The sequence below is a fragment of the Pteronotus mesoamericanus genome, unplaced genomic scaffold (assembly GCF_021234165.1).
Source record: "Pteronotus mesoamericanus isolate MK-2021 breed Mesoamerican mustached bat unplaced genomic scaffold, CSHL_Meso_final contig_26, whole genome shotgun sequence".
In the NCBI taxonomy this organism is placed as follows: Eukaryota; Metazoa; Chordata; class Mammalia; order Chiroptera; family Mormoopidae; genus Pteronotus; species Pteronotus mesoamericanus.
The window spans coordinates 1,730,669-1,747,040 of NW_026555109.1; the positions used below are offsets into that span (position 1 = coordinate 1,730,669).

The following is a 16,372-nucleotide window of genomic DNA, read 5'->3' on the forward strand; positions in this document are numbered from 1 at the left end:
CCAATGACTGTCAGGTCCTTAAAGAACTTACATTGCTAAATTTAACATTCCTTCTCTGACTTGCCCAAGCACTTTCTGTTTGCCATGCTCTGTGTTATATGGGAAACCATGCAAGCGTGGTACTGCCCTTGTGGAGCTCATGGTCAGCCAGGGAAAGCACAACCAGCAAGTCATTAAACCCAACCCAGCTGACTGCAGTTACTTAGGACAGGTCTTAAAGTAGCAGAGGTAGTCAGTAAATATTTGTTGAATTAATGACATTCCTGTACTTTTACAACTTTATTTAAACTGATCAGGATTTACTTTTATGTTCTGGCCAAATAATATCAAGAGATTTTATGTTGAAATTTTCTCTTCCCTTGGATGTTAGATATGATCAGGTAAGGTAGCAAATGGTTCTCATTACAATAGCTGAACTAAAATGACAGAAAACAGCCTCTAGAGAAAACAAATTGGGTTTTGAGTTTGATTTAACATATTTAATAATATATATGCTTTGGATGGAGCAGGAGGTAAACCAAATAACTGTAAATGCCATTATTTATATAATTATCAGAATTGAATACTTCCTAGAATTTTTACCCATATAAAGTAAGGTGTTTCCAAGAGTCGCTAAAGTAATGTGGGCTTTTTGTTAGTATGTTGTGCTCACCTTTTAAAGAGATTATTCCTATCTTTCTGACTTTGTTGGTTCTCATCACATTAGTTTTCTTAAACCAATTCTTGTTTATGCCATTTGAGCCCTAGAAACAGGTATCAAAATTCACTTTCATTTTGTTCTTAAGGCATGACTATATTTAGCCATTGCAGTCGGTGTACACGTGGGTGTACTTTGCTGCGGAGCCAATGTTTAAGCAGGTCTTCATCACCTGGGGGAGTCTGGGCCTCTCCCTTGATGGCAATGACCAAGGCTCCCAGAAAGGGTGGATGTTCTGCTCCAAGACTCCCTCCTAGCCGCTCCATGCTAGCCATACCCTCTCTGAAGAAGAGCCTGGTTTAAATCGTTTGTAAAAGACACACCAGTTCTTTGACCAACAAAGGATATAGTATTGGTGAAGTGGAAGCAGTTAAAGTGAATGCCAAAAACAAAACCCAAGGATGAATTTGCCATGCTGTAGGTTTTGTCCAGTAGGACGATAACTATTAGAAAAAAGTAGTGCTTACTGAGGACCTGTTATGTGCCTGTCCTTGTTGTAGGCCTTTCGTGCATTTTCTCTTATCCTCAAAACTGTAAGAAAACTGAGAGCTGAGGCACTAGTGCCCTTCATGGGGTCACACAGTGAAGATGAGTTTACCTGGAGCCTGACTCCAGAGCTCATACTCACTCTGCCACTGACTGGGTCCCCACCTGCCAACAGCGGTGGCTGGGATGATTATCTTGTACTTGGGTCAGATCTAAAACAGCTGCCAGTGTACCCTGTGTTTTTATTTTAAGGAACTGTACTTAAACTTCTTAACTCTTGTCTGTATTTCCCTTACCTAACCACAGGTCTGCAAGGACCTTGATTTTCTCTTTCTGAAATTGTGCTAAACATTTCACATAGAAACAGTAATGAATTGCACTAGGATTGCGCGAGATGGGCCTCTCAGCACAGATCAACGATAAGGTTTGCAACAGTAACTGTTAGTATCCACCCAAGAGAGCCACAGATGGCTGCTTTCTGTGTTGCTGGGTTATGCCCCAGTCCTTACCGTGTGTCCTGTGAACCATTGGACTACCCAAAGAAGAGATGGCAATAGAATACATAGCCAACTTTCAGGGCTCTGGGAGCCCCATCCAGACACTGTCCACTGCAGGCTAAGAGCAGTAAAAAACACTGTTATAACTGCTTTCTTTACTTCTCTTCTTTTCCGGCTAATTATTGTCCACTTACCCATGCCCCAACGTGCAGTTTCATTTTTCTGTGGATATGTACAGCTTAGGACACTAGGGGAAACTTACAGATATCCTTTTCTAATGTAATTGTTCATTGTTTGAAAAGAAAATCTACGTTAACACTATTTCTACTTCATAAATTTCTTCATCTGGTTGAAGTACCAGCAGTAAAATTTTCTAATCACACTTGTCTTCTTGCTCCTAAGAAACTCAGAAAGATCTGAAGCCTGCTCTGGCTTATACAAGGCATGACTTCAGACCTTCAGAACAAAACAGCCTGCTTCTGCAACCTTGTAACAGCAAACACTCTCCATGAGAGTATTTGAAAAGGCAAAGGAAACCCTGGCTCAGTTGTAAAAACCAGTGACATTGCACATATGGTTGGGTTTTTTTCTTTTTTAAAGTATATTTTATTGATTATGCTATTACAGTTGTCCCTTTTTCTTTTCTCGCCTTTATCTCCCTCCAGTCCTCACCCCCCTCCCACCAGCATTCTCCCCCATCTTAGTTCATGTCCATGGGTCATACATGTAAGTTCTTTGGCTTCTCCATTTTCTTTGCTGTTCTTAACATACCCCCGTCTATTTTGTACCTACCAATTATGCTTCTTATTCCCTGTACCTTTTCCCCCATTCTCCCCTCACCTTTTCCCTGCTGATAACCCTCCATGGGATCTCCATTTGTGTGATTCTGTTCCTGTTCTAGTTGTTTGCTTAATTTGTTTGTTTTTTTAGGTTCAGTTGCTGATAGTTGTGAGTTTGTTGTCATTTTGCTGTTCATAGTTTTGATCTTTTTCTTAGATAAGTCCCTTTAACATTTCATATAATAAGGGCCTCTCTGCCCCAGCGCACGTCTCCACCCTTCCTACCAATCTGGATGAATGTTTATTCTTTAACTGCTTGTAACTGCCTGGTTGTCAGATTTCCATACAGTTTGATTTTCTGGCAGTTCTGGTTGTTTTTTGTTTTCAAATTTGTTATTCCTCTTTTTGGTTGTGTGAGGAAGCGAAGCATATCTATATACGCCTCTATTTTGGCCAGAAGCCGCTGCACAAAACGTTGTCTGGTGTGACAGAGAGAATGAACTCAGGAGAAGCCTCACATGCAGAGAAACTTTTCTCCTTTTAGGACTTGCCATATAGGACAAAGCACAGCCATCCCATACCTGAGGCAGGTGCTGAGGTCCTGCTCTCGGTGCTGCAGCTCTGCCTTGCGGGCCTGCATGCAGCCAACCTGTCAACCAGCATCTTCTGGATTAGCTGCAGATTTTAAATCACAATTTACCAAAATATAGATTTGTTCCTGATGGCTAGGTACAAAAAAGTAGCCCATCAGTCCTTAGCTATGTTGAAAGTACTACAGGTGACAAAGAGGTGATAATGTAGTGTTTGCCACTGTTCAAAGTTATTAAGAATGGCCCGTTATTGTGCCTGGTATGGTGTTTGTGGGTGGCAGAGAGGGCAGGTAGAGCTGTCATCTCCCCACTGGGTTACATTGACTCCACTAAAGATAGTGGTCCTTAACTGAAGTAATGAGAATAAACATTATATAAGGCTATTTCAATCCAGGAGTAGAAATAACCTAGTAAAAGTACCTGGATCAGTGAGTGAGTTTCTTCCCCATTGACATGCATTCAACTCAAGTCCTGACCAGGGTAGAGTAAGCAAGATGAGGAACACTCAGTTTGAAATGCCCCCAAAGAAAGAGGAGTGTGTGGGTTCTGAGTGATGAACGGCAAAATGATGTTGCCTGCCTGGCGGGAGCCTAAAATAGATTATCATACAGATAACTTGTGAGCATTAAAGAGTGTTGTGGTCTGGAGGCACCAAACTGATCCTGTTGACACTGATGTTACCAAGACATTTGGCATTATCTTCTCACCTTAAGAAATATGTTGTTGACATGGGCAATAGATAATAATATGAAGTGGGTTTGAAACTGCTTAAAAATCTCTAACAAAATGTTGATTAGCTGCTTGAATAGAAAGGAGCTCTCTAGAGAGTTTTGGCCTCTGTCTTTGATCTTACCTGCTTGACATTTTCATCAGTAATAACTTGAATGGCATTGTAGAGGTTTGCTAATCAAATTATTGATGATGCAAGCTTGAGGGGGCTGATTAACATATTAGACAACAGAATTTAAACTGAAAATAGTTTTAAATGGCTACTAAATGATTAAAGGCAATTTAACAGATACATACAGTCCTAAACCTGGATGATCAAGTATAAACTTACAGGATAGGATTTGAGCGTCAAGAGTATTTTATGTGAAAATACCTGAGGGTTTTTATTTTAGCAGGGCCCAATTTAACTGGCCACCACAGTATGATGTAGTTACATACACAAGGACACGTGTACTTATGTGTACACATATATACACTCTACTAAAGCATTCCTGTACTGTAATAAGGATTGTGATCACAGGAAGACAATAGTCTAGCTGCCTGTTGCCCCAGTCAGATCAGGCCAACACTACTTTACTCGGTTTGGGGTACCATATTCTGAGATGGCATAAATGGACAAGCATTGAAACGGGAGGGGCTAGGCTGGAAAGTGCTGGATTCTGAAACACAGGAATGAACAAAAGTTGCCAGGGCTCTTCTTCTCAGAAGGCTTACTATACAGTGGTAGGGAGAAGCAGTCAGCCCTATAAATAAAGGTAAAGTCACAGCCATGAGGTGGACAAAACAGAGGTCAGTGGGGCCACGAGACTTCTACTCTGGGGTTCTTCCTAGTCTGGGAGACATGGAAAAAGGGCCAAGCACCCCGAGATCCTCCAGGTGAAGAGGAGATAACCAGGCCAGAGGCCAAGGGAAGCAAGAGCCTTCCAGCAGAGGAACCACCACCAGTGAAGGTGGGAGACAGTGTCACATGGCCTGGGACTGACCAGGAGTGACGTGCTGGCAAAGGAGTTGAAGAGAGGAGGGCTGCCTTCAGACGCTCAAAGTGCTTCCCACAGAGAAGGGAATACGGTTGTTTTCTTTTTCTTGAAAGGGCAAAATTAGAATTTTTGCCATCCCACAGATGGCAGCTAGTGAGAGGCAGATTCTGCTCTGTTTGAGGAAGAACTCCGCATCTTGGCCAATGAGTCAAGAATGTTCATGAGCCTCTGGAAAAGGTGGGTCTTTCCTTGAGTGGGAAATGAAACAAGAAGATTCCTGTCATTCTGATCTGTCCTACCCATCAGTTGGAGGAGCTGAGCTGCAAATCGCCTGCAAGCACTGACTGTTCCCTTAGAAAACAGCTGTCAAAGGTTTCTGACCATGGCCCACAGCAGGAAATGCAGCCTGCTGCATACGTGTGCGAGTAAGAACTGAAATGAAGTTTTATGGAAGCAAGACCCTTACTACATGCAACTTTTAACCCTACCTTAACCCACTAACTATTCATGACCCAGTAATGAGTGATCACAGCCTCAATTTGAAAAACACTGGCTAGAACCCCAGCTTCTGAGAAATGTCCCCTGCATGCCCTCTTGATTGGGTGATCCTTTCCTTGAGGCTCCTTGAGGAACAAGGAATCTGGGGACCTGGGCCTGGGAGGTCCCCAAGAAGTTACCTGTTCTAGCCCTGTGCGTTGTCACCTGCCCTCTTCGCCGGTACCTTCTTCTCCCGCGCCCTGCAGCACTTAGAGCCCTCCCACACCCTGCTCTCCCCTCCAGCCACCGCAGGCCCCGCCCCACACTAACACATACCTTGACTCCTCTAAGCAGCGGAAGGAAGGCAATATTGGGCATTCTCTTTCCACTGGGTAGCCCCCAGCATGTTGTTTTCTACAGGAAAGAAGATTGGAAATGGTGACTAAGTCCTCATTTAGCCCACAGAAGCCTCTTAACCCACAGGTTGTTGAAAATCTCAACATTTTTAACAGTACCAGTTTTCCTTATAGCAAATACAGTATATTTTAATATAAGTACAAAAAAATAGATGCTCAAGGCTCATCCAGGGTCATAAATATTTTTATTATATATATTTTAAATGGGAAAATAGGTTACCAAAAAACTAGTATCTCTGCCAATTTTGACATTGGAGACTGCCTAGATGTGAAAGTACAGGAAACCTCTATATTCACAGATTCAGGATTTGTGGTCAAAGAAACACAAGCCTTGTCCTCCCTACCCTGTGGCTTTATTTCCTCCTCCCTGTGGTTCTGCCCCTGTGTCACCCCCGTTTGCACATGGCTGCTGCTGCCTACAGAGCCCAGCTGGGACCTACCAAATGTGTGACCGGTGTGAAATGCTGGGGAGGCGCGCATATCCACAAGGCATTCTCTGGCTGTGTGGTGCCAAGAACAAGGCATTTTATAGTCAGTTACTGCCAGTGTCAGGAATAAATCTTCAGTTAAACAGTTGCTCAAATGTGTAAGGAAATGCAGCTGGGTAAGTTATTCCGCAGGAATGCAGTCTGACACTGAAGGAGTGTGGTGAAGCAGATGAGCATGGGGCTGCTTCCACAGACCTGCTTTTCAGTCCGAAGAGCTCAACCACCCTCTGCTCGTTCTGGCAGATCAGTTGACCATGGGCATCCCATTCCTCATCTCTAAAAGGAGGACTAAGTGAGATAATGCATATCTATTGGCTATATATAGTAGATACTTTAAAATGTTGTACCTGTTAAAATTTTTTTGAACATCAGGTTTCACCCTGAAATGAAAATTAATTTGAGTTTTTTTGCGGGGGAAAGGGGTTCAGCCTATCCTTCACATGAAGAACATTTTTGGGCTAGTGAATTAGCGGCAGTGTCGTCAACTTCATCAGGCTTCTGGCTTTGTTTCTGTTCAGGTTGCCCGGCTCATGGAGATGGGATTTTCCAGAGGTGATGCTTTGGAAGCCCTTAGAGCTTCAAATAATGACCTTAATGTGGCTACCAACTTCCTGCTGCAGCACTGATGGTCCCTGCGTACAGCCCTGGAATTGGCCATGCCGCTGACCTAGCCGGTGTTGTCCCTTGCCACTGCATCAGGCCTAGAACCCTGCACCCTCTGGCTGATGTTCTCAATGTTCTTTTAGGCAAAAGGTGGATCCCACTGCTCCCTCCTTGAATTCCAAGATTGTTACTGTTAGAGCATCGAAAATAAGCTTCGATACTCTAAAATGTTTGCCATTAAATTAGCGTGTATTTTCTATCTTTTTTTAATTGGGTGTTTTTCTTAGTTTGGAAAATCATCACTCATTCCTAATGTGTTTAAAATGCATTAAAATTGCAGCTATCTGCAATCAGTGGAATAGCACTCCAGATAGGAAATTACTGTTACTATATTATTCTTTTTCTTATAATATATCATTCTACATTATAGCTGACCAAAAGGAGAAAGGGGAATGTTATTCAGGAAGGACATGTCAGATTATCCCTTATTGATTGTTTCATTGCTTTTTTTTTTTCCTCAAATTTGCTTTCAAACCCCAGTGGCTGTTCACTGGCCACACTTCCTGGGTGTGAGCAGTGCACATCCGCTGCCCGCATGTTGGCCAGGCCTAGGTGATGAGGGAGAAATGAAAACTAAATCCTACTCCACGCTGCTCCAGGCTATCTCTGTCCAGGGAATTTTCCCCGACTCCTCCCACTGCCGTTAAAAAATGACGATAATCATTTACCTACTCTAGGTTCTGGAATACTCCATAAAATGTACCTGGAGTTAACTTTGCTTAGAGTATCCACAGTTATCTACTCAGGTTAGAAGTGAAAATGGGACAAAGAGAAAACAGAGAGTGGGTAGGCTGGTGCAATCCCAAGCAGGTTCTCCCGGCCTCAGGGCTTTGACCAGGCTCTGGGCATAAGGCAAAGTCCGCTGCAGAGGATGCCGTAAGAGACAGAGCGGGGCCTGAAAAGATTTAAAGCAGATGACTCTTAAGATTCAAGGAAATTGTAGGATTGTGTTCTGCAAAATAAGCAGAAATGTATCAAGTTGTAAATTTGAACATGTATGATACTTACAATAAAGTTTTAGTGCATTACTTTTTGGGGTTTTTTTATTAGACTTACCTACATAAAACTTTGTTCTAGGCTGTACTATTTACCATCTCACTCCCCTAAAAAACTCCCAGACTGCTCACCTTTCTTCAGAAGAATTGGGTGCTTTTTATGAAGTGAGGCCCCATTCCTAGGCTTGTCGGGTCCAGCGGCTGCTCAGAATGGGAGTTGAGATGAGTTTCTGGGAGCCTAGCTGGTCCCCAAGCAAGGTTGCAAGGACAGTTGACAGTAGTAGGGATGTCCTGGACCGCACTCACTGACCAAGGGCTCATACAAGAAAGCCAGAGAGTGTGCTGATGGTGGGCCCATGTGTGACCTCTGGGGCAAATCTAAATCCACCTTCTGTACTTCCCGTGCACAAAGTCTCAGAAAAGAATAGCCGTACCCAAAATTACACCATCTCCTCGGCTCCTTCTCACTTTCAAACAGCACCTAGCAAAGTAAAGCCAACCCAGTGGCCAAATTCTCACTATTCCGAGGTTTTCCATTGCTTTTCTCCCCATTGTATGGATCACAGTGTGAGGCCTAAATTACCAAGAATTGTTTTCTGGTCCGGATTCCCTTCTAGCTAATTACTCTTCAGAGATCCCTATCCTGCCAAAAAGAGCCTTAGTGATCCTCCACTTCAGTCCTTTAATTTAGAAAACAGAAACCAAGATGCAGGTGGTGTGACCATAGTACATACACCTAATAGCAGCAGAGCTGGTAGACACCCCCAAGTTTTTCTTGACTTTCAGCCTCTTTTTCGGTTCCCTACTGATGCCAAGATCTCACCTTCCCAGGGATGAGCCATCGTATTCCTTCATGCAGCCACCAGGCCATTCTCCCCCTTCATCAGTCACTACCCTCTAGAACATTCCCACTGTGCCCCACATACACACACCCCGTCCCACATGTCAGACTTCCCCCTCTCAGGCACATTTCTTTGTCTTCCTGGAGTTCCAAGCCCTGACCCACTATTGCTTCCTGCAGATTTTGACGCAAACTGCAGCCACCTACTACAGGAGTTTGAATGACCAAGAACACCCACACCTCTTCAGACACCCAGAAGTCTTTCAGGCTGATGGAACCCCTAAAGGGAAACTTTTTGGTCCCATGCATTGTGACCTATGCCAAAAGGAGGCATCAGGAAGCCATTTAGTTTGCTTTCCTGAGGTCTAAAAAAGATATTTAGGCTTTTGATTTTATGCAAATGGTTACAGATTGGGCCTAATTTTCAACCAAGCAGATTCCAAATTGTGAACTAGGAAGAGGAAGAAGGAAAAAATGGTCTATAGCGACAGCAACCCCCCGCCCCAAATAAAGGAAACCCTGACTCAAGGCCTGAGTCATAGACCTAGACCGAGTTTGGGGTTAGGCAAAAAACGTAGGTAAATGAGCACAAAATTGTGAACATAGTCCAGTGACACTTAAAATGTTTTCTGAGTCACTGAGTTTATGTTCCTGCAACAATTCTTAAATGGAATTCAAAGTGTCTATACCATAAACTTAAGAGCTCTATTTTAATGAAGCAGCTTAAGTGATATTTGTGAGAATCAAAAGGTTATTTTCTTCACAGTTCCCTAATCCATCTAGTGTGTTTATAAAGGGTTAGACCCAAAATGTCAAAATTGGTTTTCTGGCTCAGACTAAAATTTGAGATCTGAAACTGTAGTCTGTGTAAGAAAATTCACCAGGATCATATGAATTTACTAGCCCGCTAGATATATTAGCATCTAATGGAGAACCCCCAAGAGCGAAATGCTGATGGTGCCTGTAGTAGAGCTGGAATTTCAGGCAAAGAGACTGGGCAGGGGATGGAGGGTAGACATGGTTTAGGCCTAAAGAGGCTGGGGGGAAGTGGTCAGTTGATGCTGGAAATCAATCTGAAAAGAAGTAGGGATTAGAGAACTAGATTGGGTGTCCTGCTATAGTGACAACAAAGTATATTCAGTGACTGAGAATATGGAGAGGAGAAAAGAGGGTTAATGAAGGAGTCTTAGGAATTCCTGCATTTCTAGTGGAGGAAGAGAAATAGGGTAATCAGGAGAGAACAGCCCTGTCAGGAGGTGAGGATAACTAGTAGGGGTGATCAGGATAGCAGGTGCTACAGGGCAAGGTCACGGGCAATGTAGTGTCAGCCCAGTGCTGGCAGGTTCCAGAGGACAAAAGCTGGAACATGAGAACAGGTGAGACAGCAGGGGTGGTTTGCATGCACTCGTCTGGGACATCTGGTGGAGAAAGAAGAGGAGAGAGAGGCTGTTCCTGGGTCAGCTTGTAGGTCAAGGTAAACGAGCGGGTGATGAGAGACCCCGAGATCTAGGCCCAGGTGAACAGTAACAGAGAGGAAGGGTCAACCTTGGAAATAAGGGAGAACACTTCAGTTCTCTGGAACTAGAGGACAGATGATTAAGGAAGCTAAGGTGAGTCATAAACTAAAGAGCAAAGTTGAAGAAGCTCAAGTGGTACTTTCAAGTTTCTTAATAAAGAAGAAAGTGAGGTTGAGGGACCCTTGGTGGGGCTGGGAGCTTGAGGAGAGTGGATACCATAGGGTGCAACTTATAAGTATGTAGATAAAAAGTTGTGGAGAGAAAACAAAGGATCTATATGAACTAGAAAAAGGGGCTCTGACCACTTTTGTTTACTGACTGCAGTATTTTGGTCTGTTGAACCCCTAGGCCACAGGAATCTCAGAGCCCTAAGAGAGTCAGACAAGAATTCAGATTCTTAGACACTAGGCCCAGCGGGCTGCGTAGTATCCTCTGTTTGGCCCACATCTTCCCAGGGAAGCGGATAGGTTCTGTGATGTCTCTCTCTGTCCTGAGGTGCCCTGTGAGTTTGAGACTTGGAGTGGGAGGAAAGAGGGTGACCAGATCCTGAGGAAGGAGGGCAGGGGAACCCTGCACTTCCAGTCACTCTGAGACACACCCTGGTCCCAGCCCCAATACAAAAGTGCCTTAGGGATTCTGGGGTTCCTCCAAAGCCAGGATGGGGATTGTGTCCAAGTGGCCAGACCCAGATAGCCCAGGACCTCTGAGCTCACCTCAGCAAAGTGAGAGAAATAGCAAAAACACTATAGTGTGACCAAGAACCCACAGTCACCAAAACTAGAGAAAACCTCCAGAACCCCCACCTCGGCCCAGACATGTTGAGAACTCTCTGTTCAATCTAACTTTGCCAGTTTGCCCACTTTGCCCAGACTTTTTAGTTCCCCCAATGACTTCCACAAGTGAAACGGATACTCTTTTCCCTGAGTATGGTATCACAAACTTAGACCATTCATAGGCTCATAGAATGTTCATACCAGAAGGGACCATTCATCTGGTTTAAGCCCTCATTTTACAGAAAAGGCAGCGGGGTGCATGGGCCACCCTGCTGTCTGCACAGAGAAGGGAACCTCTGAGGAGTGCTGCCCGGAAACACATTCTTATTGCAGGGGTCCAGGATTCCTCCTGTGGGGACAGAGTTTTCTTTCCAAACCACTAAATGTGCCTGTCTACTGCCCCTCAGCACTGCTCCCAACTCCTGCCTGCTCCCAAGAAACCACAGGTGCTCTCCTAACACTGCAAACATTAAAGTTTAAGATGGTGTTGCTGCAACTTTGCAAGAGCTTTGGTGAAGATACACTGTCTCCCCCTGATATTACATTGGCATTAAGGACAAGTTCCCTTTTCCAAAGTGGCCAGGTGGAGCCTAAAGGGCAGACTCTCTTTGAGGTCTTTGAGAGCTTTAACCAGAAGCTGTGAATTCCTGTGGTGTCAGCTCCTAGAGCCTTTGTAAACCCCTTATTCTGAATGTAGCGCTCACTTAAACAGAAAAGTGTAGATGTCAGTCAATCCCTGTGACAGCTTCCCTCTCACTTCCAGGCTGGGCTGTGAAGGGGTGGAGTTATCGGAGGCTATGGGAATGCCAAGGATGATGGTCCATACTGCGTGGGGAAAGAGGGTCCTGACTCCTTACCACTGGGTCAGGGGCATCACTTGGCCTCTTCTGGTTCCTCAACCCCTTCAGAGATGCGCTGTGCCCCTAAGTACAGAAAGCCCAGACCAGGAGCCCAAGTGGCTGACTTTTCTGTCTTACAAGAGCTTCATTTCACTTCTTTTCTATACTGGGGGGGACCATGGTCAGTTTTTCTCTTTTCCTAACTTGACAATTCTGTGTATGGAGTTTTTATTGTAAGATTATGTAATTATGTACAACAGAATTACTGTATTGTAGCTAAAAATTGTTCAGCATAGAAACCCTTATTTCTGTGGCATATGACTGACCCCTGTCTCTCATATGCATCAAGCTGCCCGAGTCACAGAGGTCTTTGCAAAGCAGGTGGAGTCTGCACCTTGGAGTAAACAGGTGTCGCAGGTAAGTGTTACCTCCTCAGCTGGCCAGGGCCATGTTGTATTGAAATTTGTATGAAGCCCTGGCTGGGTAACTCGGTTGGTTGGAGCATCCTCTCATACACCAAAAGGTTGTGGGTTTGATTCCTGGTCAGGGCACATACCTAGGCTGCAGGTCAGATACCCAGTCATACAGGAAGCAACTGATCCATCTCTCTCTCTCTCCCCCCCGATGCCCCCTCTGAAATCAATAAACATATCCTTGATGAGGATTTTTTAAAATGTTTAAATCTGCACCAAGAGGAGTGTGATGTTCATAACTACTGTTGTCTGAAGGACCTGTTCAAATGGGGGAAAGTGCACTTATTTTAAGTAAAAAAAAGTCATGCAGATCTTTGGAAGAGCCAGTCCCCTCAGCAGAGTAGGCATAGTCTTCTGCCTGAGATGTGAACAGAACGACAAAGTGAAACACACATTCCCACCCAGCCTGTCTTATTTCTGATTGTATAAGGGCCCATTTCAAATTACTTATGAAATTTCTAAATTCAGAGCTGAAAACCACTCCAAAATGATGAAAGCAAATCTGAAGATAAGATTCCTTTGGAGCAGATGAAGGAAGTGAATAGGATGTGGGGAAAGCATGGGGTGTAAAGGGTGTCTGTTTCACTGTTGTTTCTAGTCTTACATAGATGCCATATGTACCCTTTTGTATTATGAAATATTCAGTAAAAGTTGAAACCTTCCAAAGAAATCTCACATCCCCTATTTAAGTTTTTGCAGACTTCTTCCAGAAGTTCCTGCTGAAATGCCCTGTGTGCCCTGTATGTTGGGAGCACCCCGGAGCCCCAGGCCAGCTGAATGTGACTGCTTCTCTGTGGGGTGTTAGAGCCTGGGGCAGACACGTCCCTTAGGGAACTTCTGTACCACTCCCCTCATTTCACAGTGAAGACATTTCTGCCTGGCCAAGCCCCTGCTGAGGCCTGAGGGAGAGTAGAGCAATGCTTCAGGGCATATCCACTGTTGCAGCAGCTTTCCAGGAGGTTCCTGCACGGTCCCAAACCTCATCCCTCCATCCAAAGCTGGAGGACATCCTCAAAGAGCACAAGACCTAGGCCACCCTGACTGTGCTGTCTGGCCTGGGCTTGTGGTTTGGGTGGGAATTAATCTACTTCAGTCCCAATGTATGCTCCCCAGCCTTGCCATGAAGGTGTCAAGAACCACCTCAGGTAGGTAGGTGCAGGGTGCAGATCTGCTGGGGCTGAAGGAAGGGCTGGATCCTGTACCAGCACCTGACAGTGCAGGAGGTAGCATTTCAGAACAAGCCCCAGCCTTCTAGGGGACCTCCCAGAACCCAAGCTAAGTGACGCTCATGGTGAACCTGACAGGTAACCAGCAGTTCTACGAATGCCAGTGATTCTCTGCTGGCTGCCTCTGTGTACCCAGGGTAGAAGTAACCATATTGCCCCTGTGGGCAAGTGTTCCGCCACCAGCTCTGCCCTGGCTTCCCTCATGTGCCTGTCTGGGTGGCTGACCAGTGCGTGAGTGAGTGAGTTCACAATAGTAACCAAATCTGATGTTTGCCCTTTGGGGGAATGGCCACTATTTTTGATACAAATAACTCATGCCAGAAGCTCCCTTGTCCTAGACTGGGAAGTGGTAATTAATATTAAAAACTGGATAAGGACAAAATATATATGTTAAATATATTAAGTTAAATATGTTACCTTTATTAAATACCAATATATTAATATATTTTGATATATTTAATATTAACATTAATATTTTAAAATATATTAAATATTTTCAGTTAAAACATGTAAATTTAATTAATTCACCAATCTTCTGGTGTCAGTGTGGCCAAAAAAAATATTGTCACTGATTAGAAATTCATGTCTTTCCTAATTGATACCCACATTGCATGGTTTATGAGTTCCAGTCTGGATGTCTTTATTAAGTTAGTGTGAGAACTGACTAATCAAGAATGCATATCATGCTCTGGCCAGGTTGCTTGGTTGGTTGGAACGTCATCCCATCCACCAAAATGTGGGTTCTATCCCATGTCAGAGCACATACCTAGGTTGTGGGTTTAATCATCCGTCAGGGTGCAAACAGGCGGCTACAGATCAATGTTTCGTTCTCACATTGATGCTTCTCTCCCTCTCTCTTTTCTTACCTCTCTCTCTAAACTCAATAAAAACATATCCTCATGTGAGGATTTTAAAAATGTTAGAGTGCATTTCACCTTAGATTTTTACATTTTTCCATAATTACTGTATGCACACCTATTTTAACAACAGGTTTGCATTTGCTCTTATAAAACAACTCTTTCTTTTCACCTTTATGCTTTGTTGGTTTACATAATACTTGATTAAATTATTTAATCTTGATAACTGACAGGAGAAGCCTCGGGAACAAACACAGCTGTGTGATGGTGAGCACGGCACCTCCCTGTGGAGACAGAAGAATGCCGCGGGGGCGGGGAACACTGCCAGCCAGGAGCCGGCAGGCTGAGTGCTGTGGTGACCTGAGACCCGCACAGCTCCTGAGCTGGCTAGCTGGGGTCCGCTGACTGGATTTCTGTCGTAGCTACAGTCATCAATAGTGGAAGTCATTCAGTTTGGGAGACCGGCCAAGGAGATCTCCCAAAGGGCAGCATTAAGAAAGTTTCAGGGCTCCTGCCTCTGACTTCTTATTCCATATCCTAGTTGGCCCTCCAAACTTCACTGAACTTAAACAAATGAGTAACAATGCGTCACTAGCTCTGATGCCAAGATCTCAGGGACAGTGTTTCTTGCTGGGCTCCCCAGCAATGCAAGCCTTGTCTCCAGCTCCCCTGCCTCACACAGGGAGTGCCAAGAAAGGACATACATCCACATGGACAGGACAGGTAACTTTTAGCCCCTCAGCTGGTATTCCTCATCTTGTTCTCCCCCGCTCTGACCTCCTTCCTTTCCTCCTTCTCTTCTTCGGGTTTTTATCTCCAACGCTCTGTGGCTACCTGGCCTCACACCTGCCACTGTTTTCCTGGATGAGAGAGTGGGTGCCAGCCAGAGGATGAAAGGGTGATAAAGTCAGGTCATCAGCACCAAACACGAGAAGAAAGCCAGTAAAGATACTAAGACATACTAGTGGTGAAGACCATGAACTCATGGGAAACCAGGCTGCACTTACTGTTTTACTGGTGTCATACGAAGAAATCACACCTTTCTCAGAGCTGTAGGGACATGAGCAATCATCTTGACTAATGCTCTCCTTTCCCACATGCAGCCAGGTTCTGGAACCACCAGCAACTCGCCTTTGTAAAGTTGGGTAAGATGTCAGAGCTCTTGAGCTTCCCAAGGAAGGTGCTTCCAAGTACGGGCCTTCTCACCTCCTTCACATTCTCCAGTTAGCTTGTGTCACAAGCTCTGCCTCAGTAGGTGACATCAGAAAGGCTATAGAAAGGATTGCATTTATTGTGTTCTTCTCAGTCACAACGCTACACACAGCAGAATTCTCTGTGAATATAAAAGATGAACACAGGGATAAAACAAGAGATAAGATTAACAGATTTCTGCAGAAGTAAATACTTAGCAGAGTAGAGCAGTTGAGCAAGCAGGAAAAAGCCATCTTAAGGCTACAAGGTGGGCAGAGCTCTACATGAAAGCTGTTCACTAAATTTGAGTCATTAGCTTGACCTAGGAAGAAAAGGCAGAGCGAAGATGTACTGCATACATTATAATGTGGGCATGGAACATTTAGGGTCCCTGTGCTCCTTCTACAGACCCAGCCACTGGTTAGCCTCATAGTCAGCGTTACCTGACCTTATAGTAGGCATGAATGCAGGCTTACTCTCCAGCATAAACACCACACTCACTTCAGAAGGTCCCTAAGAAAATAATGGGGAAGGATAACATTCATTATATTTTGGCTTCTGTTATTTTTTCAAAGGATGGTATGAAGTGAGATGTTTGAAAGAAGAGAGCAGGATTCATTTATTTTGCTTAAATCAGGTGGAAAATTAAGAAAGCTGTATTAGTTTTCTGGAGCTGCTATAACAACATCCCATAGATGGGGTGACTTAAACAACAGAAGTTTATTCCTCACAGTTCTGGAGGATACAAGTCTGAGATCAAGATGTCAGCAGGGCTAGTTCCTTCTGAGATATCTCCTGGGCTTGCAGATGGCTGCCCTCTCTCTGTCTGTCTTCACATGATCTTGCCTATATGTTCTTGTT

General features: G+C 44.4%; 1 protein-coding gene across 1 annotated transcript in view; it reads left to right on the forward strand.

The window, feature by feature from the left end:
• UBAC2 (UBA domain containing 2) overlaps positions 1 to 7,813 on the forward strand; it is a 203,820-nt gene extending 196,007 nt beyond the window's left edge. Inside the window, exon 9 of the mRNA XM_054574332.1 lies at positions 6,655 to 7,813. Within this exon, the coding sequence (XP_054430307.1) occupies positions 6,655 to 6,762 (108 nt within the window). The 3' untranslated portion in view covers positions 6,763 to 7,813. The remainder of the gene's footprint in view (positions 1 to 6,654) is intronic.
• The last annotated feature ends 8,559 nt before the right edge of the window (positions 7,814 to 16,372 follow it).